Source organism: Necator americanus, chromosome III (assembly GCF_031761385.1).
Source record: "Necator americanus strain Aroian chromosome III, whole genome shotgun sequence".
In the NCBI taxonomy this organism is placed as follows: domain Eukaryota; kingdom Metazoa; phylum Nematoda; class Chromadorea; order Rhabditida; family Ancylostomatidae; genus Necator; species Necator americanus.
In genome coordinates this window covers 19309624-19333822 of record NC_087373.1, presented here as the reverse complement: position 1 = coordinate 19333822, position 24199 = coordinate 19309624, and the positions used below count along the sequence as shown (strand labels likewise).

Below are 24199 nucleotides of genomic sequence, written 5' to 3'. Positions count from 1 at the left end.
GTTGGTGCAGTGATCCTGACCAGGGTTTGTCGAAATGGGAAGTGCTCACCCAAACAAAGATCCTTTGATTAGTTGATTTTTTGTTGCGCACATATCAAGTAAAAAAGTATCAAGTATGAGGAAGTAAATCACGATATGCGACAAACCAAGATAGGCACAGGCAAGTGCAATGCCGTTTGGCACGTTCGAATTGGGAGCAGGGTCTCGGACAGAGCGAGTGCGCATAAAGGAATGAAAGTTCATGGAAGGGTGCAAACTCGAGGTTGTTGGACCTAGGATGCCTTGGCATTTACACTCTGGATTCCAAAAGTATCTTGTGTTGGGTGTTAACTTTCGGATTATGATTTTTATGATTGTGAACCAAATTTATCCATGTGAGATTTCCTCCTCGCTACCGGCGGGAAACATTTAAGACTAGAAACTTCATATTGACCTATTCAATATTCAGAGATATACATTTGCTCCCTCTTCTCAGTGCACTTTTCATTTACCCTGGCGCATCTGCAACAGCGCCAAGAACTAACAAGCCCTCTTTGTTTATGGCACCGCCTTGTTGCTCATCACCTGAATTGATGATGCAGCTGCTCTGCTAGTACGGACGCACTAAGCTTAGTCTCCAGAACCGAGTTACCTCCGTAACATTTCGCCGACATGTGCACTCTTACGTTCTTACACCGGATATGTTCCTATCCAAAGCTAACGAGTGGAGGAGATAACGATGGCGATTATTTGCTGAGTTGGGAGCACCGTTGTTTGATGTCCTCGCTGCGACGACCGAGGCCTGTTGTCCCTCGTATTGACCTCGCCGGCGTCGACATTGTGCAAGCACCGCGTCGCGACACAATTCCCCCGCCCGCGAGGCTTCGCACGGTTCGACGACGCCTGCTGCTCGTTCGTGCCTTCACCGTTCACCCGTTCGTTCCGCGATAATGTCTGCATTCCGACGCTATGTTTCGATCAACATCGTCAAGTTACGGTGCTTGATCTGAGTCATTCGACTCTGCTTATCTCCTCCTCTTTCAAGCCTCTCATTTGTGCTGATGCATCAGCGCAACAGCCAAGTTCCAGTTGTGTACGGTGACTCATCCAGATCTTGTTCTTCTTAACGTCTTCCATATGAGTGTTGCAGTGCGGAGGCTGCCGAATCGATCGAGCTCCCCCTTATCATCACAATCTTCAGCGAGATGACTCACGCAGACGACTATTAATTTATCATCGTACTGGTACCTGTCTGCGTGTACTCCAGACGTTAATGTCACGACGACGTTCCACTTTGTTTCTTTCTTTTGCACTTTTCTGTATTTTATCTATTTTTACCACCATTCACGGTTTCAATTTGGATGTCTATGCTCCGATTTACAAGTACGGTCAGGAGAACACCTATTTTGGATTCACGGTGGCCGAGCATTTCAAGGTCGACGAACCTGTGTGAGTTGGTTTTTTTTTCTCGAGAAGTATCCACATCAATTTCCACAGAATTCCTAGGACTCATGATGCAACATCTCATCTCATGATGTTCTTCCTCATTCGATTAAATATATTTGCTTATTTCGTTATAACTTAATAATCAGTTTTTGAAGGACAAAATGTAGTTGTGGGGCGGGGGTCAGTGAATACTGCTCTAGTTGAACTGTATTCCAGGCCGCAAAAGGTATTGTCAGAGCACAAACACCATTCTTACCTGACAAATGTTTTTCGCATTTAAGAAGGCTGTAGTTCATCTATCGAAATGCCATCACTGGAATTGAATAGCTAAGTCAATCGTGCCCTGGAACCTAAGAATTAGTCTTGGAGGATCTTTGGCGTGTAGAATGAAGCTATTAAGAGAGAAGGGAAAATTCACCAAACTCTCCAAACAAGCTTACTGGAAGCGAATAACTAAGTCATACCATGTAGCCACTTTCAGCGAAACCCTAAAAACCCCTAGAGGTGGCTTCTCCACAATCTGCATTTGACAGTTAAGAACGGTCTTTGTCCTCTAAGAACTTTTTTTTGCACTCTAAAGTACAGTTCGATTAGAGCCGTGTTGAATCCACCCCTTTCCCGCCCTCCTCCAACTACATTTCACCCCGTTTTTGAGCTGTCAATGTTTTCATTCAGATTAAATGATTTCAGGGTACTAGTGGGTGCCCCGCGAGCTGAATCTGGTCAAGTGGGAACAATTCAAGCAGGAGCGCTTTTTGCGTGTCCCATAAATACACGATACACTGGGAACGGTTCCGAATGGTAAGGAATTCTCGTATTCTTCTCTACCTATTGGCAAATTTACTCATGTCTTCTCTGCTAAGATCGGCTCTTACATTCATAGGAACTGAGGCTTCCATAACGAGAGTCCGTAGAGTGTAGTAGATTATGTCCTCTTCATATGGGACATAAATCGTTTGTGATAGTGTAAGATTAGGAATGAGAGCGGGTTTAACGCAACTGATGAAGGCTTCCGCCGTGACTGCATGACTGGTCGTTGGTTCGAAACCGGCTTAGTGACATCCAAGCCTTTAATCTCTCCGAGGTCGATAAATTGGTACCAGACTTATCTGGGAGGATAAAAACTATTCTATGCAAGCCAGTGTCATGCTGCATGCGTGTTCATGAACCCCAAGCGATTCTAAATTAAAGTCGAACGCGTAGGCAAATCTCCACAGGAATTGATCAGCACTGCGCACTCTATCCTTTATACTTAAGATTAGGAAGGCAACTCTGTTGCAGAAGAACATAACGAAATTATATGTTCTATTGCAGTTCTGAGTGCCTAGGAGATGCTATTTTTGAATCTGAATGATAAAAATCCGGTCTTGTAAAAATTGGCCCAAGAATAAGTTTTGAGATCGTAAAAATCGTCGTAATCGAATTTTGAGAAGGTAGATTCCGTTGTTCACGACGAGCTCTAGCTATCTCCACAAAAAATCTGAAGTTGAATAATTTGACACTGTTGGCCCAAGAATAAGTTTTGAGATCGTAAAAATCGAAATCGTAATCAAAATATAACATTTTACTGCATACGGTTTCATTCAATAATTCAGATTCATTGAATCCTAAGTTTTTATCTTTGGAACATTTTTCAGGTGTGAGCAAGTTCGTTCAGAGTACGAAGATGTGTCGTCTTATGCGAAATCTCCTGATTTGACCCTTACGGGGCGTGAAGCCCATTACCTCGGCAAAAATAGAGAGCTTCTCGGCGCATCCCTTGCTTCGCAAGGCACTCTAAGAGGAGGAGCAGTGGTATATAATAGCACCTTCTTTCTATTTAATTTCTTCTGTTATTAATCATGGTAAGACTTTTTCACTTCATAAAGTTTAGGTATGTGCACCTCTCATGCGTTTTCACAATACTAGTGCGTATACTCAAGGTGCTTGCTACGAGCTAAATTCGGACCTCTCGTTGGGTGGAACTTATACAACGTGTTTACAAAAAAATCTCCCTAAACTGGATCGTCATAATGAATATGGAGCTTGCATGGAAGGATTTTCTGCAGCGTTTTCTGGAGTACGTTTATTAACTATATTACATAACTATTTTTCATCAGTGTGTCAAACGTTGTCTTTGTTTATTCCTATGTTCTTTTTTCTACTGCTTGCCAGCTCCATTTTTCTTTTCTTACTCATTTTCTCTAAGTGAATGAGTTGTTCTAAAACTAGAACTTTCACTATTTCGTAGCTATTGCGTGCAGCCTTGAAGCGCATCTATAGAAGCAACAACTGCAATTCTATCTGATCTGTTTTTTTTTTCTCAGATGAATCCATAGAATACTGCAGCAGGCCTTATAATACTTGCTTTCTTGATAGTAATAGTGATCTTGCAGAAAAGTCCTCGCGGCAGATGTAACTGTAACATAGTGTAAAGGTAAAAGCCACCTTTTTTAATTCTTCCGAATTCTTTTTGCTTTTTCGCCTGCTTCTGCCGTAAGTGTCGGGTTATATTGTGACAGTATCAGAAGAACTCCACTTACTGTGACGATGAACACTTCATTATCTTCTTGCTTATTCTTTTTATTCAATTTGGAGCTAAACGTTTCCGCGTCCTCACCGTTACCATGGCACAAGTACTCCTCTGCAGAAAGGAAGTTACTTATTCATTTTGGTCATTTTTGCCCGTCCTCTTACGGACAAAAATCACACTTTTAGCTATGAAAATCCTAGAATTTGGAGCGAAACGTGAAGTGGTAGGTATTAACTGTGGAAACTCGATCAGAATTTTGCTTTCGTTTTTGGTTTTAATGACTTTTTTGTGTACTGTGGAAGCGTGATTTTCATAGCACAATAAGTGTTCTCTTCTCTTGTAATGGCACTACAATCATGAGTGAACTGTAATTGTTGCAATTTCTCCAATGATTAAGTGTTTGTTCCTTCCTTCTCTTTCCAACCCTTTTTTTAAAGAACACAATGGTGACGGGATTGATTGGTGCTATGAAATGGACTGGAGGTGTTTACGCGCGAATGACTGAAGGAGGTATCTTTGGAACGACGGTCAGTCTTGACTTTACGTTTTTCCTTTCCATTTCCTTTTTCCACCATGCTCTCCGTCAGCACTGACTTGATAGCTCTTCTATTTCGCTTCTTCACTTAATAAATATAGACAGAAAAATACACCATGGCGCCAGAAGAAGGTGGAGTGAGAACTATGCTAGCTGCCCACGATTATCTCGGTTATTCGGTTGATGTTGGGCGATTTGGATTCTGGTGAATTTTCAGTTTCAACTTACACCGAATCTTCTTTTGTGAATTCACTGAATTTTACTGAAGTGTAGTTTTTTATTCCCTTTCTCGTAATACGATAAAGCAGCTCATTTTCATCCTGCTCTTGTAGGTACGAAAAAGGAGAAAAGACTACTATAGTGTCTGGGGCTACTCGCTTTGGTCAGCACGGAGCAGTGATTTTCTTGCCCTTTACTAAGGTTTTGCTGTCACTATTTGTTTCAATCTTTTCAATTCCAAAAATTTTATCAGTAACGACATCTTCAATAAAAGCGCTGTTCCTCATGAAGTTGGTAAAATGTCTCCAATTTTTCCACAGGATCGTGGGGACTTGCTCACATTTACCGAGGACCGTTTTCTCATTAATGGCACGATGATGGGATCTGCATTCGGCTATGCTGTTGAAGTTATAGACCTGAACAACGACGGGTTTGTTACTTTGACTTTTCATCCTCTTTGTTTCTTTCTATTTGCACTTCCTTCTAGTTTCGATGATCTTGTTGTTGGTGCACCTTTCGAACATCGCTCTGATTCCGAAGGACGCTTCGGCGGAGTAGTCTACGTTTATTATTCTCAGGGATTTGAACGGAATAAGGTGGATTAGCTATAGAATTTCTTTTATTTTTCCTTTTTTGCTAGAAGGAAAAAAGGACTTCTGAGAGTTGTATACCTTCATACATAGCTTCTCTTTATAGTTTGAATCACATAAAGTGTTCTATCCTCCTGTTATTTTGAAAGTACCTGGACCTTTCTCGCAATTTGGCCTTTCAATAAGCAAGTTGGGGAACGTGGATGGCGATAAAAATGGCTTTAATGGTATTTTGTTTGCTCTGAAACACTTTGTTTTCTTGCTTAGGTTCTCTTTTTTAGACTTCGCTGTTGGTGCTCCTTTCGCCAATGAAGGGGTAGGGGCAGTTTACATATTTCTTGGTGGCAAATCAAGAAATGATTTACGGAAAACTCCTTCACAGGTGAGCGTTTGCATAAGTTTGTGGTACGATATAGCATCTCCTCTACTATGCTGAAAGAAAGCCCTTTTTAGGGCACCGGATGAATGCAAATGCTGTCTACTTTTATTACAATCCACTTTTTACGAATCTGACATAGTTACTGCTAGAATTTGCATTTAGGTCATTGCTGGCTCGGATTTGCCGAATCTTCGCCGTCCGATCAAAGCATTCGGATTTTCGTTGTCGGGCGGGTCAGATCTGGACGGCAATGGTTACCCAGATCTTGCAGTAGGCGCAGTAACAGGCGGAGTGGTAACAATTCTTCGGTAGGTTACTGTATGACTGACACTTACTTTATTACTAGTAAAAGGAAATAATCGTCTAGCTCTCGCCCTGTGATAAGCATAACTGCACTTCACAAAACAAACAGCAAGTTCATCGATATTGAAAAGGGGAAGAATTGTCCTCAGGCCGCTAAGACTTGGTTAGTTTCTTAAATAATTTATCTAACGTTAAGGTGGATGTAATGTTGATGATTTTGTTACTTATTATGATTATCATTTATTTTAGCTTTCCTCTTTATTTGGAGATATCCGTCCAACAAGATTCACTGAGAGGAGCCGACCTTGTCGACTTCAATTCCAATGTATTCACATGCAATTTAGAGGTGCATATCACTTATCGTTATTTTGTTCAAGTCCTTATGATTTCCTTAAAACCAACAATTATTACCTCTGTCGCAAAACCATTAAATTGAACTCATTTCTTAAGATTCCTAAATACAAGAAATATCATTTAACATGTAAAATTACGAACTTTAAACAGTTAAATTTAAATACGTAGGATCTAGATGATTATAGCGTTATATCGTAGCGATTTTTTTGTGCAGTCTGGCGCACGCACGCATGATCCATCATAACAGCATAGCAGCCTTCCTGCTCCTATCTGTATTATGCAATGCAACGAATCATTTTGTTTATACTACAAGCTGCTTGGAAGAACTTCGAGTGAAACTCTAGGTTGCATATGTCTTCTAAAGGATGGGCCATCCTCAAGAGTTGAAGATAGATTTCTCTGTAGCTTAGCTTCTGTCTGAAATTTTGCAACATTTTGAATTCATTTCAGGTAATTCCTATCAATCAAGGTGTGCCCTTACGCGCTCAAATAGATGCTTCTCTATCAACGAATCATAGTTGGCCTTGCGGTCAGGGTGCTCACCGCAAACCTCAGATATATACAAAAGTCATCTACATTCCCGTTCGTATATCTTTTCAGATATAACAAATTATCAAACAGTGCGTTGTATGCTTGCGAATTTAAGGAACATGATGACTCGGTAAAGGACTGGATCAATCCTCTCAAGTTTCGATTCACTGTACAAATTAAAAATGAACGAAAGCCGCTTCACCCCAAGGAAGGTCATCCCATAGTCGATTTGAGACAGTATCCTATATTGAATAAATACGGTGCTAGTTACGAGTTTCAGGTAAGAATGTGTATTAGTAGAATTCTAGCTAATAAATATAAGACAGAGAGAAGCGAAGTGTCTCTTTGCCAGGTTCCCTTCAATACAAGATGTGGGGAAGACCAAGTGTGTCAGACGGATCTCAGACTTAAAGCTGTGTTTGTGGATATCCCAAAGTAGGTTCAGCACCGATTTGACGCATTTCCTTTATGCCGACGCGTGCAAGTGTTGGAATTACATACTATAAGAGCGTTCTTTAAGGACCGATAAAGGTTACATTTTGAACGTTGGCGAGAAAGATTTTCTTGATATTACTTTTACTGTCGGAAACCATAAGGAAAAAGCTTATCAAGCCTCCCTCTATCTCACCTACGATCCAGAAGAACTTGAACTTCCCATGGTTGTCGGTAAGTTGTCCAACAAAATTCTTCTTTTTTTTTGTAATTTGGCTGATTTAGCTATTCTTATATTGTTTTTTTTAAAGGAAAAACCAAACTCGGATGGGAAACTGTCGGCAAAAACGTGGTTCTCATTCATCTAGGTAATCCGATGAATTCTAATACAAAGGTATATTTTTTAGATACCGTCATGTAAGATCTTTTCCCTGTTTGATCTCATATCGTTACATTGATCATCACACATCGAGAATACATTCAGCACACCTTCGATCTACGGTTTAAGTTAGTGAGAGGTCGAACTGAAGGCATTGGTCGACCGCTTCAGTTCGCTGCAATAGTTAATTCAACTTCTTCGGAAGTCAATGAACGTCAGTAAATGAAAGTTTTTTTTAATCTTGAAAAACACTTATCTTTTCAACAGATTTTCACGTTTCTTTTCTGTTTTACTCATTCAGTTGTGAACTTCTACACAGAAGAGAAAAAGATATCTTCAATTTATATTTTTCAAAGAATATGAGAACAAAAAGTATGCTGCGACAGTAAATCAGTGTTTTAAAGTGGATAACGTATGGAATGCCGAATTACAAATAATCAAGAAGGCAGAGCTGGAGTTGATTGGAACTAGCGATCCGCCGCTCATTCGATTTGGTGGTGAAGTCAAAGGTATGATCCACATTTGATTTAACTATGGGGGTGGTGAGGAAATCTTTGCAAAATCTCCTTTTAAAGATGTTCATCTGCGCCAATGCTTGCATCCTTTGTGAAAGTTTTCATTAATGCCTATTAAGAAAGCGTTGGTTTGCGATAACTTCGGAGACTGATCTATTACGTTTGCTATCGAGCACCTAGTGATGGAACTGGGTTTTATCCACTGTGACAAGGTGCTGTAAATGATTTGTCGTGATTTACTCGTGAAAAGCGAATACTCTTCCCCCACGATTTGATGGAACAAAGACGGGAAAAATGCCATTTTTCCCACCTTTGTCCCAACTAAATTTCGAAAGGATTAGGAGGGGGAAAAACAGCAAAATGACTGTTTTGTAGGGCAAACCTTCTCTGAAAAACCACCAAGAATTTTTCTTTTGATCCTCTTATCAAGAATTTATTTGCGATCTCCCAGACCTAACAATAAGCACAGAATCTCAGCTTTTTTTGTCATTAAAGGCATCAGCCCACGAATCTGAGGTGGTAAGGATTTCAGGTGGAGTATTCGTGTACGGGATATTAGATTATGGGGGGGGGAGGCGATTCTGTCCATTTCTTTCTAACTGCCGTAAAAGACGGCCCGAAAGATGCGGCGCGTGTACAAGCCTGGCGCGCTCCAATCGAACTTCTTGTAGAAATCAGCGCGCCGGAACGCCCGAAGCCGTATCTCCCGAGCCGTTTTTTACGGCAATTAGGAAGAAATGGACGGAATCACCCCTTCTCCATAATCTACTATCCCGTATACGAATACTCCACCTGAAATCCGTACCACTTCAGATTCGTGGAGTGATGCCTTTAAATTCCATTAAATCCACTTTTAAGCACCTGAAGACTACGTATAACTGAACTCTTCATCTTTTAGCACTGATTTCAGGTTTCTAACTCCTTTGCAAAAATTTGACTCAATGGGGTGTCGAACCTGCGTCACCCCAATGAGTCATATTGTAGGAACAAAATGTTGGTTTTTTTTCCTCCTCTTTTTGACGTTCCTCTGTAATTCAACCTATGCACCTGACTGTTCTCTTCGTATTATGTCCTTTAATCAGTATTTGAAGATATTTCATAGATTTTAGAATAAAAATAAAAATATTTCAACAACATTTCAGAAAATTTGCTTTTTTTGCTACTTGGTGTTTCTTCGCTTCCGTTAGCTTCCGATTCTCTTTCCATTTGTTCCAAAGCTATTTTTCGATTTTTCTTTTTCGAAACATAAATTTCCAATACATTGAATAGGCAGCAACAGAACGTTGTCGCAGAAACGTTGGAGGGAGAAAGAGAGGGGGATGGGGGGAGGTGTCGTGTTTGAGAGGGTCGTGTCCCATCACCACTCTCGACTCTGGTTTCAACACTAATTCATAATGCTCTTATAAGATTTGTGGACGGCTTCTTTAGTTGTATCTGGTCTTCTAAGATGCTGAACATCCAAAATACTCCAAAATCCGGTGTTTCAACTGAATCTCTGTAGGAGATAAACTTGTAACTAAAATCTCTCAAACATTCATCCAAAGGGTGCGTGTCACGAAACTGACGACGTTGGATTCATATACAACGTAGGTTTCGGTGTATAGTTTACGTGTACGAGCGTGTTTGCGCTCAATTCCCACTACTCGTCCTGGAAAACGGCGATGCTACGCGTGCACGAGAGAAGCGGGTTAGAAGGTATTACAGAAGTTAGCAAGCTGTTCTTCTCGCCTTTTTTTTTGCCACTGGAAAGAATTAAACTCATAACCCACACCAAGATCTCTGTATTGTCCATGAGAGGTCCCACCATTTCGTGCTAAGCTGCCTTTAATGTTAGAAGTACCCATAAATGATCAATTATTTCAGTGGCAACAAAAAAAACGAATTTGCTTACATCTGGTTTTATCTTTAGTCAATTATGTAGTCGCCGTCGTAATCCAGGGTCTTTTGCCATCTTGCTGGTAGAGTTTCAATGCTCTGTTCATAAATTTTGTTTGCTTTGAAGAAAAATTTGATCCTAGGTTGAGGACGCACTTCATTGATATTTTTGAAATTCTTATCTCTTAGGAAATGTTCCATCGATTGGAATAGATGAAGATCGGATGGCGGTATTTTTGGGGAATGTGGGGATGTGGTAAAACCTTTGGACTGCTGACCAAGTAATCTGAAGAGTGTTTGCTGTTTCCTGAATACTCATTTTGGGATCAGTTTCCACCAGTGATTTTAAAGCGCCAAAGTCAACAGGGCGTCCACTTCGATCGCTGTCAAACAAGTCAAAATCACCGCCAGAAAATTTTCCTATTCAGTTTGCCGCAACTGCCGCATTAACACCCGATCGAAAATGAAACCGGATGCAATGACGTAAATGTTCTTCGGTTGGTTCATTGTCCGCCATTTTACAAAGGTGTAATGAAAAGTTTGAATTTAATAGTCGCAAAAGTCAAGGCAACGAGTCGCAATATTGCCATATAAAGCACCACTTTATGCATGCACGCTCTGAACTAGAGTGATGCAAATATTCCACACTAATAATGATTGAATACTTATGTGTACCTCCAATACTAATAAAATAAAGCGTTTTAAGTTGGTTGGCAGTACGAGCGCTATCTTAGGAAACACCAGAAATTCCTCACCCTCCACTTGGAATTTGTTTAGATGAATCTCAAATGGATCTGGAGGAAGACATTGGTGTCATGGTACGTCATAACTACACACTTCATAACAAAGGCCCGTGGACTGTTCGTAATGTTGTTGCCAAGGTATTCTTTCTATCTTATCTTCCTAGGCTGCTATTATATATCACTGTGCTTAGTTTGATTGGCCAAATCAAATCCAATCACAACATGGAAAGCGAAAGTGGGCACTCTACCTCCTCGATGTTCCTACTGTTACTATGCACAACACGGATGGGACTGTGGAAATTCGAAGGTGAGCAGTGATTCCAGACATTGTTATTTTTCGATATGTGCAAAATGTGCTTACTATAAACATACTTATTAGTGTTTCAGTACATTCCTAAAGAAAAAATGAACGCAAAGCATTCGCTTTTCTCAAATATTCTCTTTTAGATGTTTTGTTGAACGGAAACTTGAGCATGTCAATCCGCTGGACCATATAAAGCTGAACACGAAGTACACTACACAAGAAACACTGTCAGCAAGGCACACACATAATCGACGTGTTAAGGTTTTTAAAATGTGTCATCAGTTTTTTTCATTCTGTATTGTGATTTCTGCACACATAGATAATCTCCTTCATAATCTGATTCAAAAAGTAGAGTTCAAAGGAAAGAAAATCTGTTTAATGGGACTTTATTTAAGAGAGATGCACATCCTTTGAAATTTGGAGAAGCGGGATTCTTAAAATCTCGAGTCCAACCTCATAAGCGCAAGGAAAACGGTGTTGATGTCTCTGTTGTCACAATTGTAAGCTTTTCTGCGAAATATGCCATAATACTCCTCCGATGTCCAGTAATGTTTTCAGGGTTGTGCGGAAAGTACTGCGAAATGTTTCTCGGTGACCTGCCACTTTGATTTCCTTGATGCCAATTCAGCTCCTGTTATTGACTTTCGAGCACGTTTATGGAATTCCACTTTCATTGAGGTAGCATTTTCTGCATGACAACACTTAATGCGATCATAGTAGACATCTTCTGTTTTCGAATTCAAGGATTATTCGGACGTTGAGTACGTTGAAATTGCATCCTTCGGAAGAATAGAGCTTGATACAAGCCAAGGGATTGAAGATGATCCTGGTAATAACGCAGTGAGTGCTAGAACTATCGCTTATCCGGACAGGCCAGCACTTGGTGAGTGGCAAGAAACGATCCTGATTGCTTCTATAACTTGTTTATTAAAATCTTCGTTAAGGATCTCGTCCTATCCCCTGGTGGGTAATTCTAGTCAGTATTTTCATCGGTTTGCTGATCTTCCTTATCATGGTGCTGGTACTGTGGCGCTGCGGTTTCTTTAAACGAAAGAAGTACGGCGAACCAAGTCTTTATCGCGCCGAATTGCAGCATGAAAGAGAATTGTGGAACCAAACTCAAATGTAGGGCACATTTTCTCATTTCTATCGATGATTTAGTTTTTTTTAGTCATTTATTTATATGACAGTATTGTGCCATTTTCATGTTCATTGTGCATGATGCATTCCTTTGCTCAACAGATGTTCAAATCATCTGCTTATTTTTCCTTTATTTCCCAGGTGCTTGCATCTGCCTAATCTCATTCAGCTTTCATTTTACGCACGCTACACTCAGAGTCATATCCTTCCATTTGATGGGTGATTGTCTCGGTCCAGACTTTTTATATAAAGTAAATGTCGTCATCGTTTGGAAAATTCTGCCGTTGTGTACACATGTGATCGTTTTCACTTCATTATTTATTATTAATGGATGATAAAATATATTTACAGAAGCTGTTCCCAGCAAAACCTGTTAACAGAAAGGGCTACAGAGCACTTCTTTCTTCCCCGTAAACGAAACGTTTGAAGAAACGAAGACGGACATGAATTATAATTTCGACTTTTTTTCTACTGCCTCAACTACAATTTACTAAAATACCATATATCGGTCACATGAAACTGGACATTAACGTTTAATTTGTATGTTCGGTGTTTTAGAGCAGAAAGGAAGACTGTATTATTATGCGCTGTCACTAAGTTTTACTCGGAGTAAGCACTGAGTATTTTTCCGGAAGTAAGCAATGCACAAAGGTAAAAATGAGACCGAGTAACAAAAAAGTTACGGTAGATATCTGGATAGAAGAAGTTTTTTAAAGCCATTTTTACGATCTCACGGAAAATTGAAAACAACTTTCCTGGCTCCATCAATCTAGAGGTTTAATAACAGTTAAAAGTTGACCACCTTCTAGTTATGCGTTGCCTAGTAGTTTGACCCATTCTCTAATCCTTCCTTCAGTTCTCAGAAATATTCTGTTTTTTTTTCCTCTCTACATGTATTGTCCTCGTAGACGTGTTGTGGCGACGTGGTGTGCCGTAATCGTCGTCGCGGCGGAGGCATGCTGTGATTTGCTCTTCAATCGATATGGGGCTTGATCCATAGCGTTATGATGCCAATAAACACCCCGGTGCACATCTTCTGTGACGGTTTTCTTTTTTATTATAGTGCGTAAGCAGGAAGACATGATCTTAGCAAAAAAGCGTTGTTCATAGTATTCATTGTTGTAGTAATGAGTACAAAAACAGATATTTCTCGCTCTCGATAAGGCAACTAAATGAGGAGACCTGTTGCTACAACAACTTCGAAATATTCAGAATTAAGCAGTTTGTTTTACAGTCTTACATATAGCATTTTCAGTAAACCACATCCTTTGGATAGCGAGATTATTTTGTAGCCAACTTTAGTCACTAGTTGAGATTCATTCACTTCACTTCGAATCCTTTCTAAAAGCGAAATCATACAAACTTGACAAGGTATCATCATTGATATAAATATGTTTCGTAAAAAGGGAAGCGATCATCATTAGATTTTCGTCGTAGGATAGGGAAACAATCGACCGCCTATTATTGCGGGAAAACGAAGACAGAAGGGCAAGCGTGTTAGCGGCCGCGTGTTCACCCAAATAGGATAACTCGTCAGTCTCTACCTAAGAGTAGAAGTGAAAAGGTATCAAAAAAGTTCACTCTCTCAAAGAAGGTTCCACAGTGGACGTAAAATGTGTTATACAGGGGTAATTACGTGGTGATTGAACCTTCTTTGACCTCGTCTCTACGGAGAGCGACGAGCTCCTCAGTGCTCTTTTTTCTTTGTTTTTCATAGTGATATTTTTTGCACACTAGCTCATGAGTGGGATTACATGGTTTAAGCAAGGTCATTACCAATTAGTTCTTGGTGTTTGTTTTGATTCTAAGCCGCCTCTAAGATCATAGAGTCGGGTCAATACGACATGAAGCACAGACATTTGCGCAAGCGGCTGCGCTCGAAGCGGGCGGTGGAACGTAGCGGTTGGAATCGCGTAAGGACCCTCACTGCCGCCACTCACCTCGGCAGTTCGCCATGGTCCCACCTCGATTGCAACCGTTGTCTCGACCGCACCGCTTCCGAGCGCGGTCACTTACGTAACGGTCCGTGCTTCATATCGTTTTGACCCAACTATAGCTTGCAGCGGTTTAATTGCTGCCTTTTTTTTGTGTAATTATGTACGATTGGCATCCTTCGTACTTGTGTTACCAAGAAATTCTTGCTAAAATGTGATTGGGCTGGCCCGATTGAATAGAAGCCACCTCTCAGGCCATTTTCGGTTTCGCTCAGAGTACCACGTGATAGGACTTAGATACTCACTTTTCGAAACTAAAGCATTAGTAGTTTCAGCTGTATCTTCCTTTTTCTCTTAGTAGCTTTAGCCTGCATTTCATAGATCCTCTAAGACTAATGCCTAGGTTTGATGTGATTGACAGACTCAGCTACTCACTTCCAGTGATGATCTCTTCAGTTGATGAACTATCACCTTTCGAAATCGGAAAGCCATATGTCAGCTGAGAACGGTCCTTTTTTGTGCTCTAAGAACAACTTTGCACTCTAGTGTGCAATTCGTAAGTTCGATTAGAGCTGTGTTGAGTGCCTCTTACAACCACACTCTATCCGAAAATCTTCCTTTTTCACTGACTTGTCTCCTCTGATGTCAGAGAATCTCTTTTTAAAAAGAATATTGCTTGTTGAAATTGGATTTCTGCCTACTTCTCAAGTAAAAGCGCGTGGATTTCTGAGTTTTACTAAGATTACAAGAAAGATAATAATTCACAGTAATGCAAAGAAAAGTTCGATCTCTACAACTAGGACTTAGGAAGAATAGTAAAAAAAAGATAAAATTGATAGAAAAGGGCTCTGCTTAGATCATGTAATCCTACTCATGCGCTGCCTCACGAGAAAAGGAATACTGAAGAACTATAAAAAAAAAGGAAAAAAAGATCTCAGAAGGGATGGTTGCACTCTATGGAAAGAGGACATCTTCAACAAGGACGCGTTACCCCAAAGTAAAACGTTTACGCCGACTGTACACACTTCGAAGAAAAAAAAAGCAAAGGACTTACTATAATGAGAGACTCATGACCTCTTACGGAAAAATCAAATGATAACTGAGCAGCTTTTTCTAGAGGGGAGTCCGCCATATAGAAAAATGTGATGGTCTTCAAGCGAGCTGGATCCGAAAAGTATTCTGTGGGCACATTTGGAATCCTAAAACGTTGTACTACTGTTGGATCAACGCGAAACATGCTTTGGCAAAGTTTTGGTGAAGAGAGTGTATTCCAAAATTGAAGATGTTCGCATCTCACATGGACGATACAGGTGTCGGAATGCAGATAACAAGTATGATCGTGTCCCCTCCTAATCGCACTGAAAAACGGCATGAGAAACGGCTCAAAAGGACGACGGTGTCGCGTTGTAAGGTATTGTGGATGTTTTGTACGCTGTTTTCTACGACGGTTAGGGAGAATTGCGCGTAAAACGCCCATAGTTGGAACCTACATCCCACGGTTTCAGAGGGATCATAACAATGCCAGTTTTGTGATACGCTGCCTCTAAATTTGCAGTCCAACCTCATTTCGGTGTTTCAGATGTAGATCGATCTTCTATCTACATCATACATTAGTTCCAAAGGTATATCAGAGGTGTGAAGAAATGTCCCAGAAGTTTGCAGAACTTCCGATTTGTGGGAAATTACTTACAAAATTGGCAGTGTTTGACGATGTTCTGTCTACATCATACATTAGTTCCAAAGGTGTATCAGAAGTGCGAAGAAATGTCAGAGAAGGTTGCGGAGGAACCAGTAACTTTCTATTTGTGGGGCTCTCATAATAAACATAGAAATCGTTTCGTGAAGTGGCAGCGAAACAACCAAGAGGTGACTTTTAGATCAATGTCGACTTTCCTCCTTTCGAAATGTTGCTCTCGCCTTTAAGACTTTTGAGACGTGACTTCATTTTCTTCCAGAGTATTCCAAGTAATGAATGTCCTGCTGAAAGTTTTACTGAAAGTTGAAGTAGAGACATTATGCGAAGCTGTGCTCTTAACAGATGGATTTTAGTCAGTTCGTGCCATAGTCCTATCGATACTGCTGGCTTAAAATGCCATGGTACAATAATCTGAAAACAGAAATATCTACATTTTCAGCCAACAATAACTTTCATCTCCTTCATTAACGATTTCCTATCAATCAACCACGGTAGAGTTTCGATAACGTACGTATAGTCTGGTCAAAAAGACATGAAGCACGGTGCAGTTGCGTAAGCATTGAATGGTGGTAGCAAGCGTCCTCACTCGATCCGAACCGCTGCGCACAATCGCACCGCTTCCAGCAACCCCCTACGCAACTGCATCTTGCTTCATGTCATTTTTACTCTACTGTACCTCTCACCTCCACAATGGTTTACCACCTCATAGTGGTGTGGAGGTGACCCTGGCCGTCAAACTGCGATGCACAGCGGAGGTTCATCCTTCGGCACGGTCTCCCAAGCTGAGAATAAGTTCGGCACATCCGATATTCTTACTTCTCGGAATCGCAAGACTAGCTAAGAATCACCACCGTCTTAGCAAAATGTCGCAAGGTGGCTCCCTGATCCTTATAGGTTGGGCGACGACCTGTGGTGAAAGCTAAGCTTGCTGGTGGAAAGTTGCTTAGTTTGGGTAAGTCTTTTTGCCACTCCAGCATATTCACTGCCTCAGTACCCTACACACTGGGCCCTGTCGTCTCAGACATCGGGCGGTATAGCGACCGGTGAGAGGCGATCAAATCTCAGGTTGCTCAAGACGTCTTTGTTTCTGGACCAAAGCGACACACGCACGACTCACCATGGAGACTGTCTCAGACTTTGTACTTACAACGCGAGAACAGTGTCCACAGACGCTGACCTGCATGCCCTTCTCGGAGCTGCAGAGCGTATAAAATTTCGCGTGGATTCTCTACAGGAGACCAAGTGCAGAAGGAGCGACGTACGACAGCTGAATGACTGTACACTCGTCATTCGTGGAGAGACGTTTCCGCGAAATGTAGGCCGTGTTGGTTTTGTTCTGCACCCATCTCTCGTCCATCTTGTCGATTCTCATGAGATCCTGTCGCCTCGTCTGACCATTCTTCGCCTCCGCCCTTTGCGCCAAAAACCCATCAGTATCACTGCTACTCACCAACATCAGCAGCTGATGAATCCGAATTCGACGCGTTTTACGAGGAGCTGGAGGAAGTGATCCACAGCGAGAAGTCCTTCTACAAATTCGTTGTCGGAGACTTCAACGCAAAACTAGGAAAGGCTTAAGAAGAGGAATACAAGATCGGAAGATTTGGATTAAGGGACCGGAATGAAAATGGCAATCGTATCGCCGGGTTGTCCTCCATTCCCCTCTTTCATGGGAATTCTCTTTTCATGAAGAAAGATCACCGTCGGTGGACATGGAATCGCCCAATGTCGCGACTTGTGCGGAGATCGACCACATATTCACCAACCGGAGGTGGTGTCTACTTGATGTCTCAGCAGTACCATCCTTTCGTAGTGGTTCTGATCACCGTCTCCTTCGTTCGAAAATACGACTTAACCACACGGAAAAGAAGATCTGCTATCGGCAACGAAGAAGAAAAGAAGTCGTCTACGACGACAGCGTACTCGAGGACTCCTTGTTCCAAGGCGACTGGCACATCGAGGAGGACCCTAACGTGGACTACGAGATGCTGCTCAGAGGATTACGAGCCTGTGTTGAACGTGCCTCGAAGCCGCGCACAGCAAACTTGGATAGAATTTCCAAGACCACCAAGGAATTGTTGGAAGGAAGGACTTTGAGGCTCGATCCGAATGCATTGCACATTGAGCAGTTAGTAGCAAACACTGGCTGCAGAAAACCGTTGCAGGAGGATCTTTCGAAATACAGGCAGAAGAAGATTCTGGAAGCAGCACAAACAAGGAGTCTAAAGAAGTGCCGCAGGAATCTCCGCGAATATAATATTCCGGTAGCAGCCTTGTCGAGCGAAGACGGGACTAGCACGTCTTCTCGTCGTGAGATTGAAACCATTACGGAGAGGTTCTACTCGAACCTCTTCCGTTCATCAACTCCCGTGTCAAGCCCGATCATCCTCACTGGTGAAGCTCCACCACGGATTCTCCCTTCGGAAGTACGAGTCGCTGTCAACAGCATGGAACCTGGCACAGCCCCCGGACTTGATTCTATATCAGTAGACTTTCTTCGGGGGTGGTGGACATCCACTTCATGTAATCTCAGCAGCGCACTTGACGTCCTACCTTCAGAAAGAAAGGATCCCAGGCCAGTGGAATACCTAGCGAATCGTTCCTATCCATAAGAAGGGTGACCGAGAGAACCTTCGGAACTACCGTCCGATATGCTTGCTGAGCGGGTTATACAAAGTATTCACCAAGATCATCCTCACGCGCATGTCTAGGACGCTGGATGAAGCCCAGCCTCAAGAACAAGCTGGATTAAGTCACGGGGTTCAGCTGCTTGGACCATTTCCAGGTCGTGTCGAGGATCATAGAGGATTGCCAGGAATACTTCCTGCCCCTTGTTCTAACCTCCGTCGACTATGAGAAAGCCTTCAACAGCGTAGAAACAAATGCAATGGTGTCCGCGCTCGTCGATCAAGGTGTGGACGCGTCGCATGTGAAGACATTAACCAACTGCTACGATTGATGCACCACTAGGATACAGCTTTTGCACCGCCTCTTTACATACCCATTGGAAAGGGGTACGACAAGGAAATACTACATCGCCGAAGCTGTCCACGGCTGCATTGCAATAGATAATGAAATCACTTTCCTGGGAAAAAAAGGACATAACTGTTGATGGAAGGTTTGTCTTGAACCTTCGTTTTGCCAACGACATCGTTCTCATTTCGAGCAGTACCGGTGAAGCAGAAACGATGTTTAATGAATTGAATGAAGCAGGAAAGAGAATAGGGCTGCGAATAAACAGAAAGAAGACACAGTTCATGATGAACGCTTACTGCGAGGACGGAGGAGTACAATTTGAAGGCTTCCAAGTCGTGGAAACTTCGTCATACGTATACCTCGAACGTTCTATGAACATGGAAAACGATTAGAAGGAAGAACTGGATAGAACGGTGAGAGCAGTGTGGGTATCATTCGTACCCGTCAAGGAATCGTTATCTGTTTGACTCTACAGTTCCTCCAGCACTCGGTTACGCAGCGGAGGCGTTCTTAGACGTGGGCAGACACCACTGCCACGTCCAAGAAGCTATTCAGCACCCACAGAGCCCTTGAGAGATGTCTTCTGAAATTCAACCGACGCACACAACACCTAGCTGGCCTTCGCAGCTCCTACTTAAGATAAATGTCCCGTCTCCGCGATCTAGCGGAATATATATCGAAAGCAAAGCATAGATGGGCCGGTCACATTATGAGAAGAATCGACGATAGATGGACTAAAAGAACGCTAGAATGGATCACAAGAGATGCTAAAAGATGACAATGGCGAGAGAACGAAGCGAGTGGAAGAGATGCTGGGGCCCGCACGTCCAGTGAAGACGGGCCATCTAAGTATCTAAGTAAGTAAGTGTACCTCTCAAATCTGTTTCTTCTTATGTAGTATGTCTTTCTGCATCTTGATTCTGCCCATTCAAGAGCTGCTAAAAAGAGCATGCTGCAGCACTCACTCCTCGTAAACAACACAACCATGTTTGGAGAGCTCGGGTCTTGGGATGAAAGAAAAGCCGACATGATCTTTGTGCCGAAAAAGAAGTTTACCTTGAGAAAGGAAAACTACTACGAAAATATAGAACGGTGCTGCGAACACCTACACCTCAGCATATTTATCTAATGTTTATCTAATGAGTTATTTTAACTCTGATTTGAAGGACGCCTTTATTAACGCTAATCACAAACAATGGTATCATTAAAATTCCGATGAGATTACTAAAGTACATCTTCCAGACATGAAGAGAGAGAGAGAGAGAGAAAACAAGCATCTCACCGTAAGCCTTCACATGAATGTTTTTGTCTAAAACCTTATTCTATTAATGTCTGCCCAGCAGTACAACCATGACCAGTTAAGCATAGATAAATACTTTCGTTCCCATGCTTCCACTCAGAGTGCTTCTCCAGTCAAAATCAGAATTTTCACAATAACTATGGTTGCAGTCCTTCCTAGCATTCATCATCTGCAAACTTCTTGCTTTTTTGAAGCTTCATCCGAGTGGTCTACCTCGGGAATGGCACACTCAGATCAAAGCGGCTCGATTTGTGACGCACTTGCTCCAAGCGGTTCTACTCCTAGTGCAGTTTTCCTGTCTCCAGCTGTGAGTTGAGCGAAGTTTCACCGGAGCTGCTTACGCAACTTCACCGCAAGTCCGCTCCAACTAGACTGTACAGCCGAGTTAGAACGTGTTGTAACATGTAACATGTGTGCTCGGTGAAAGTGCACGTTGAGTACTCTCTCTATAATATGCGGGGTATGTTTTGGTTCTAGGCCTCCTAACTCTTAATTTGTAAGGAATCAATTTCGATTTTCCAATTTTTTTCGGTTTTCGTTTTCGAAGTTACAATACGAAGGAAGCCCTTTCTCGCTATTTCAGAAATTTTCCCGATTTTAGCGCATCTTCTCACAGGCTGCAGTTTGGAAGGATTAGATTCCAGGCTCATCTGTTGGGTAGTTTCGCATTGCTGCCTTTTTCTAGGATGGATTTGGGGACTTCGATTACAACAAAAAAATAGAGCCTCTACTCAATAAGGGTCTCTACTCCTTGGAAGCATCCTAGTAGGTAAACGAATGAAAAAGCTAATTAAAGAGGATTTTTGGTCATAAGTCTGTGTGAGCTTACTCATGCATTAATAAACGAAAAAATAGTGAGAAATAATGGAAAGCAGGGAGAAAGGAGGTCCGCCGAGTTTTCTGCAAACTGGAGAGGGAGCTCTGTGAAGCATGCATGCTCATGCACTATTAAAGGCATCACCCCACGAATCTGAAGTGATACGGATTTCAGGTGGAGTATTCGTATACGGAATCGTAGATTATTGAGAGAAGGGTGATTCCGTCCATTTCTCCCTAATTGCCGTAGGAAACGGCTCGGAAAATACGGGTTCGAGCGATCCAGCGCTCTATTTTCTACAACGCTTTCGATTGGAGCACGCCAGCCTTGTGCACGCGCCGCACCTTCCGGACTGTTTTTTACGACAATTAGGAAGAAATGAACGGAATCACCCCTCTCCCCATAATCTATGGTTATGAAAAGAGGCCCGGCGAGCTTTCCGCAAATTGGAGAGGGAGCTTGTCTTTTTCTTGTGTTGTACATAAAAGAATTGTGTTACAGTTCCCTTATGCACAAGACAAGGAAAGGAAATGTATCATTGAAGCTACCACTAAAGATTGTTTACCTCGTTAGATCAAGTTGGAGCATATGGGGAGCAAAAATCTATACAATAAATGGTAGGGGATTCTCGACACTGCTAGAGCTGTATCGAATGGTAAAACATCATTCAAATTTCTAATCAACATGAATGTTCCAAAGATCTGCTATTGTGAATCCAGACTTCAGTTGTTCCACTGCTAAACCGAGCTCTTCACTGAATACTGGAGGACGTCGCTCCTCACAATGAGTGGCCCCATCAGAAAAGTACGCCTTAAAATATCTACCGATTCATCTTCTTTTCAACAGTTGTGGATAAAAATAGGTTATTTCTGCTGTGCTACAGTGTGATTACCTTTGAACTGCTTTTTTTCTTAGAATGGTTACGTTAATGAAGAGAACGTAGTCACACAATAGAAAGCAGAATCACATATTCACAAACTCACCGCAAAAGCATCAGTCCTCAACTGTTTTTGTTCGTCCTCCCGGTCTTCATCTTCTTCTTCGTTCGAAGTCTCCGCAGGTTTTTCCTTTGGTGAAGCCTGCAGAAAATTTAAAGTTCATCTGAGCAAAGGCTTCGGATGGTTAACTGAGGCAATGCTATTACTTACCGGCCTATGTTTTTGGAACGTGACTCCAAAAATTGGACGCAAGTTTGAAGCCTTATGCAGAGTTTGAATTGCCTTGCACACTTGCTGAAGGCGTTCTGCAGGATCTATACGGAATCCCAAGACGTATTCACCGCTCTGATTTAATGCTTTGAAGTTACAACCTCTACTCTCTTAAGTTTGAAGAGAACTAGAAAAAATTACTACCTGGGAAGTCGTTTCGATAACTAAAGCAAGTCCGAACTTCGACTCTCTTATCCTGCATGAATAAAGCTGCAGATAAGGTACTGAGACGTTGTACAGAGAGTTTGTACTTGCAAACCACACAAGCCGAACATTTGTGATAACAAAACATCCCAATGTTCCCTGCGATTACATTAAATAATGAGAAAGGAAAAAATATAAGGGTAGTCAAAATTAGTATAGGTAAAAATATCATAATTACGCATTAAGACAGTTATGCAGTGTGGTTCTTCCAGATTTTAAAATGTTTACGTCTTCAAAAAAAAAAAAAAAAAAAAAAAAAAGAAACCTCTCACTCCAAGTGACAATGAGTAAATATTTATATGTAGCGTTAACAAAGGGTCACTAACACTGGCGCATTGACATATTGCATTATAATTTCTACAGTTTGACATAACTAAGAAACGCCAACCTGATCGGTACTGAGATTCCATACTCCGTTTACTTTGTCGATCAATTGTTCCAACGGCAGTAATTTAAGGTTGTTACTCTCATCCACTATTGCCCCTCGCATTTTTAGTTCTCTATATAATTTTGTCGTTTCGTAGGCACGGTGAACAGAATTGACTGTATTGAACATTTTTGAGTGCATCTGAAAAGGACATTAGACATATTAATGCAACACGTAGTCATAGAAAAACAACTTACTCCACTTGTCATGGCGGTGAAGATAAACTCGAACTTAGTAGATGTACTGGGAGCGCGAGCCATCACATAAAGAGCCTCAACTTCCGTACCCCTTACCTTCTGTAATGCTTTCTGACTTTCAGTAAAAATTTAAAGAAATTTAATGGGGAATATCTTACCGAAACCACTTCTCTACTTTGTAGGGCTGTGACGCTACTATATCCAATCGACAGATTTATTCGTGGCATTGAACTCGCGTACCAAATAAGTCGAAGATTTGTCACGCGCATCACACCTTGAAGATGAGTTCCAGAAAATATTATCACATAGTGTGTTTATGTTTTCTTGTTATGCCAACGAGGTTTAGGTGAAACTTTTATTGGCCTGACGTTTCAAAAAAAAAAAGTTTCACCTAAACCTCGTTGACATAACAAGAAAACATAAAACACACTATCAAATGCCGAGGTTTCAAGAAGAGAGGACTTGGAGATTATCACATGGTATTGTCGTGCTTAATCACTTACCTCGGTCTCCGTTGTTTCCTTTTGTGTCCTCAACCATATCTATGCGGTCGATTTGGATTTCTCCGGGTACGAGTCGCAGCATTCTGAAATGGACATTCCACAAATAGGAGCTGACGAAGTAAAGTGCTGTAAGTCGTGTTTTTCTAGAGGAAATCATAGATCACCTGTGATCAACATCGAATCTGATGTCTTTGTCTTGCCATAGTTCGTCGCCGTTAACCTTGTCCCCCGCCATAAAATTTTGTCTAGGTCAACTAGAAAATGGGCAAGTCGCATTAGCAAATCGTCCGTTTCTATGGCAACGTAGTGCCAACTCGATCTTCATGAAATTCAGGAGAATGCAAATTTCTCGCTAGTTTCCCGCTCGACTTTTAAATAAAGATGAGAATGGTTGCCAATACTATGTCTCGATCGCGTCGTGTATGTGCTCTGCTACAGTCATACAAAATACATATCATACATGTCATACAAAACCTCACTGTTGACAGCTAAACAACTATGTCTGAAGACAAGTTCAAGATCGTTGCCCACTTTCTATGGAATGTAGTGGACTTGTACAAAAATATGTATATCTTTATCACATCTTATGTACCGGTCAGTAACATCTTCAAAACAAATGAACGGAAATACAAAAAATACTATGCGCAATTCAGTGAAATTTTTTGAAACATAGATCGAAGTGCTTATGAGCGTTGATTCAA

The 24199-nt window shown here is 41.6% G+C and overlaps 6 protein-coding genes across 8 annotated transcripts; 3 read left to right on the top strand and 3 right to left on the bottom strand.

Moving 5' to 3' along the window:
• Positions 1-756: 756 nt before the first annotated feature.
• On the top strand, positions 757-12225 carry RB195_010107 (uncharacterized protein; the record flags this gene model as incomplete). 2 transcript variants are annotated; one of them, XM_064190959.1, is made up of 29 exons in its annotated part: positions 757-870; positions 1247-1428; positions 2116-2226; positions 3063-3219; positions 3299-3484; positions 4375-4464; positions 4574-4677; positions 4805-4892; positions 5012-5121; positions 5179-5287; positions 5388-5508; positions 5563-5663; positions 5823-5968; positions 6028-6126; positions 6213-6309; positions 6768-6899; positions 6964-7128; positions 7201-7283; positions 7369-7514; positions 7592-7674; positions 7765-7873; positions 8064-8168; positions 10827-10930; positions 10984-11099; positions 11240-11357; positions 11492-11596; positions 11655-11774; positions 11841-11979; positions 12041-12225. In XM_064190959.1, the coding sequence occupies 29 exons, from the start codon at positions 757-759 to the stop codon at positions 12223-12225; spliced, it is 3525 nt and encodes a 1174-aa protein (XP_064048541.1). The 2 variants fall into 2 exon arrangements, with proteins under 2 accessions (XP_064048541.1, XP_064048542.1); XM_064190958.1 differs by lacking the exon at positions 757-870 and having other exon boundaries at positions 1253-1428.
• A 1336-nt stretch (positions 12226-13561) lies between these two features.
• On the bottom strand, positions 13562-17322 carry RB195_010106 (uncharacterized protein; the record flags this gene model as incomplete). 2 transcript variants are annotated; one of them, XM_064190957.1, is made up of 3 exons in its annotated part: positions 13562-13780; positions 15225-15369; positions 17129-17322. In XM_064190957.1, 3 exons carry the CDS (start codon positions 17320-17322, stop codon positions 13562-13564), a joined length of 558 nt encoding a protein of 185 aa, XP_064048540.1. The 2 variants fall into 2 exon arrangements, with proteins under 2 accessions (XP_064048540.1, XP_013302264.2); XM_013446810.2 differs by lacking the exon at positions 17129-17322 and having other exon boundaries at positions 15225-15407.
• RB195_010105 (uncharacterized protein) lies at positions 15468-17444 on the top strand (the record flags this gene model as incomplete). Its single annotated transcript, XM_064190956.1, has 3 exons — positions 15468-15581; positions 16761-16818; positions 17242-17444. 3 exons carry the CDS (start codon positions 15468-15470, stop codon positions 17442-17444), a joined length of 375 nt encoding a protein of 124 aa, XP_064048539.1.
• A 134-nt stretch (positions 17445-17578) lies between these two features.
• RB195_010104 (uncharacterized protein) lies at positions 17579-18478 on the top strand (the record flags this gene model as incomplete). The annotated part of the gene is made up of 1 exon (XM_064190955.1): positions 17579-18478. One exon carries the CDS (start codon positions 17579-17581, stop codon positions 18476-18478), a length of 900 nt encoding a protein of 299 aa, XP_064048538.1.
• A 1066-nt stretch (positions 18479-19544) lies between these two features.
• On the bottom strand, positions 19545-19871 carry RB195_010103 (uncharacterized protein; the record flags this gene model as incomplete). Its single annotated transcript, XM_064190954.1, has 1 exon — positions 19545-19871. One exon carries the CDS (start codon positions 19869-19871, stop codon positions 19545-19547), a length of 327 nt encoding a protein of 108 aa, XP_064048537.1.
• Positions 19872-21634: 1763 nt separating this feature from the next.
• Positions 21635-23733, bottom strand: RB195_010102 (uncharacterized protein; the record flags this gene model as incomplete). Its single annotated transcript, XM_013446811.2, has 9 exons — positions 21635-21769; positions 21943-22038; positions 22108-22242; positions 22312-22470; positions 22760-22939; positions 22996-23094; positions 23154-23269; positions 23499-23581; positions 23663-23733. The coding sequence occupies 9 exons, from the start codon at positions 23731-23733 to the stop codon at positions 21635-21637; spliced, it is 1074 nt and encodes a 357-aa protein (XP_013302265.2).
• Between the last annotated feature and the right edge of the window lie 466 nt (positions 23734-24199).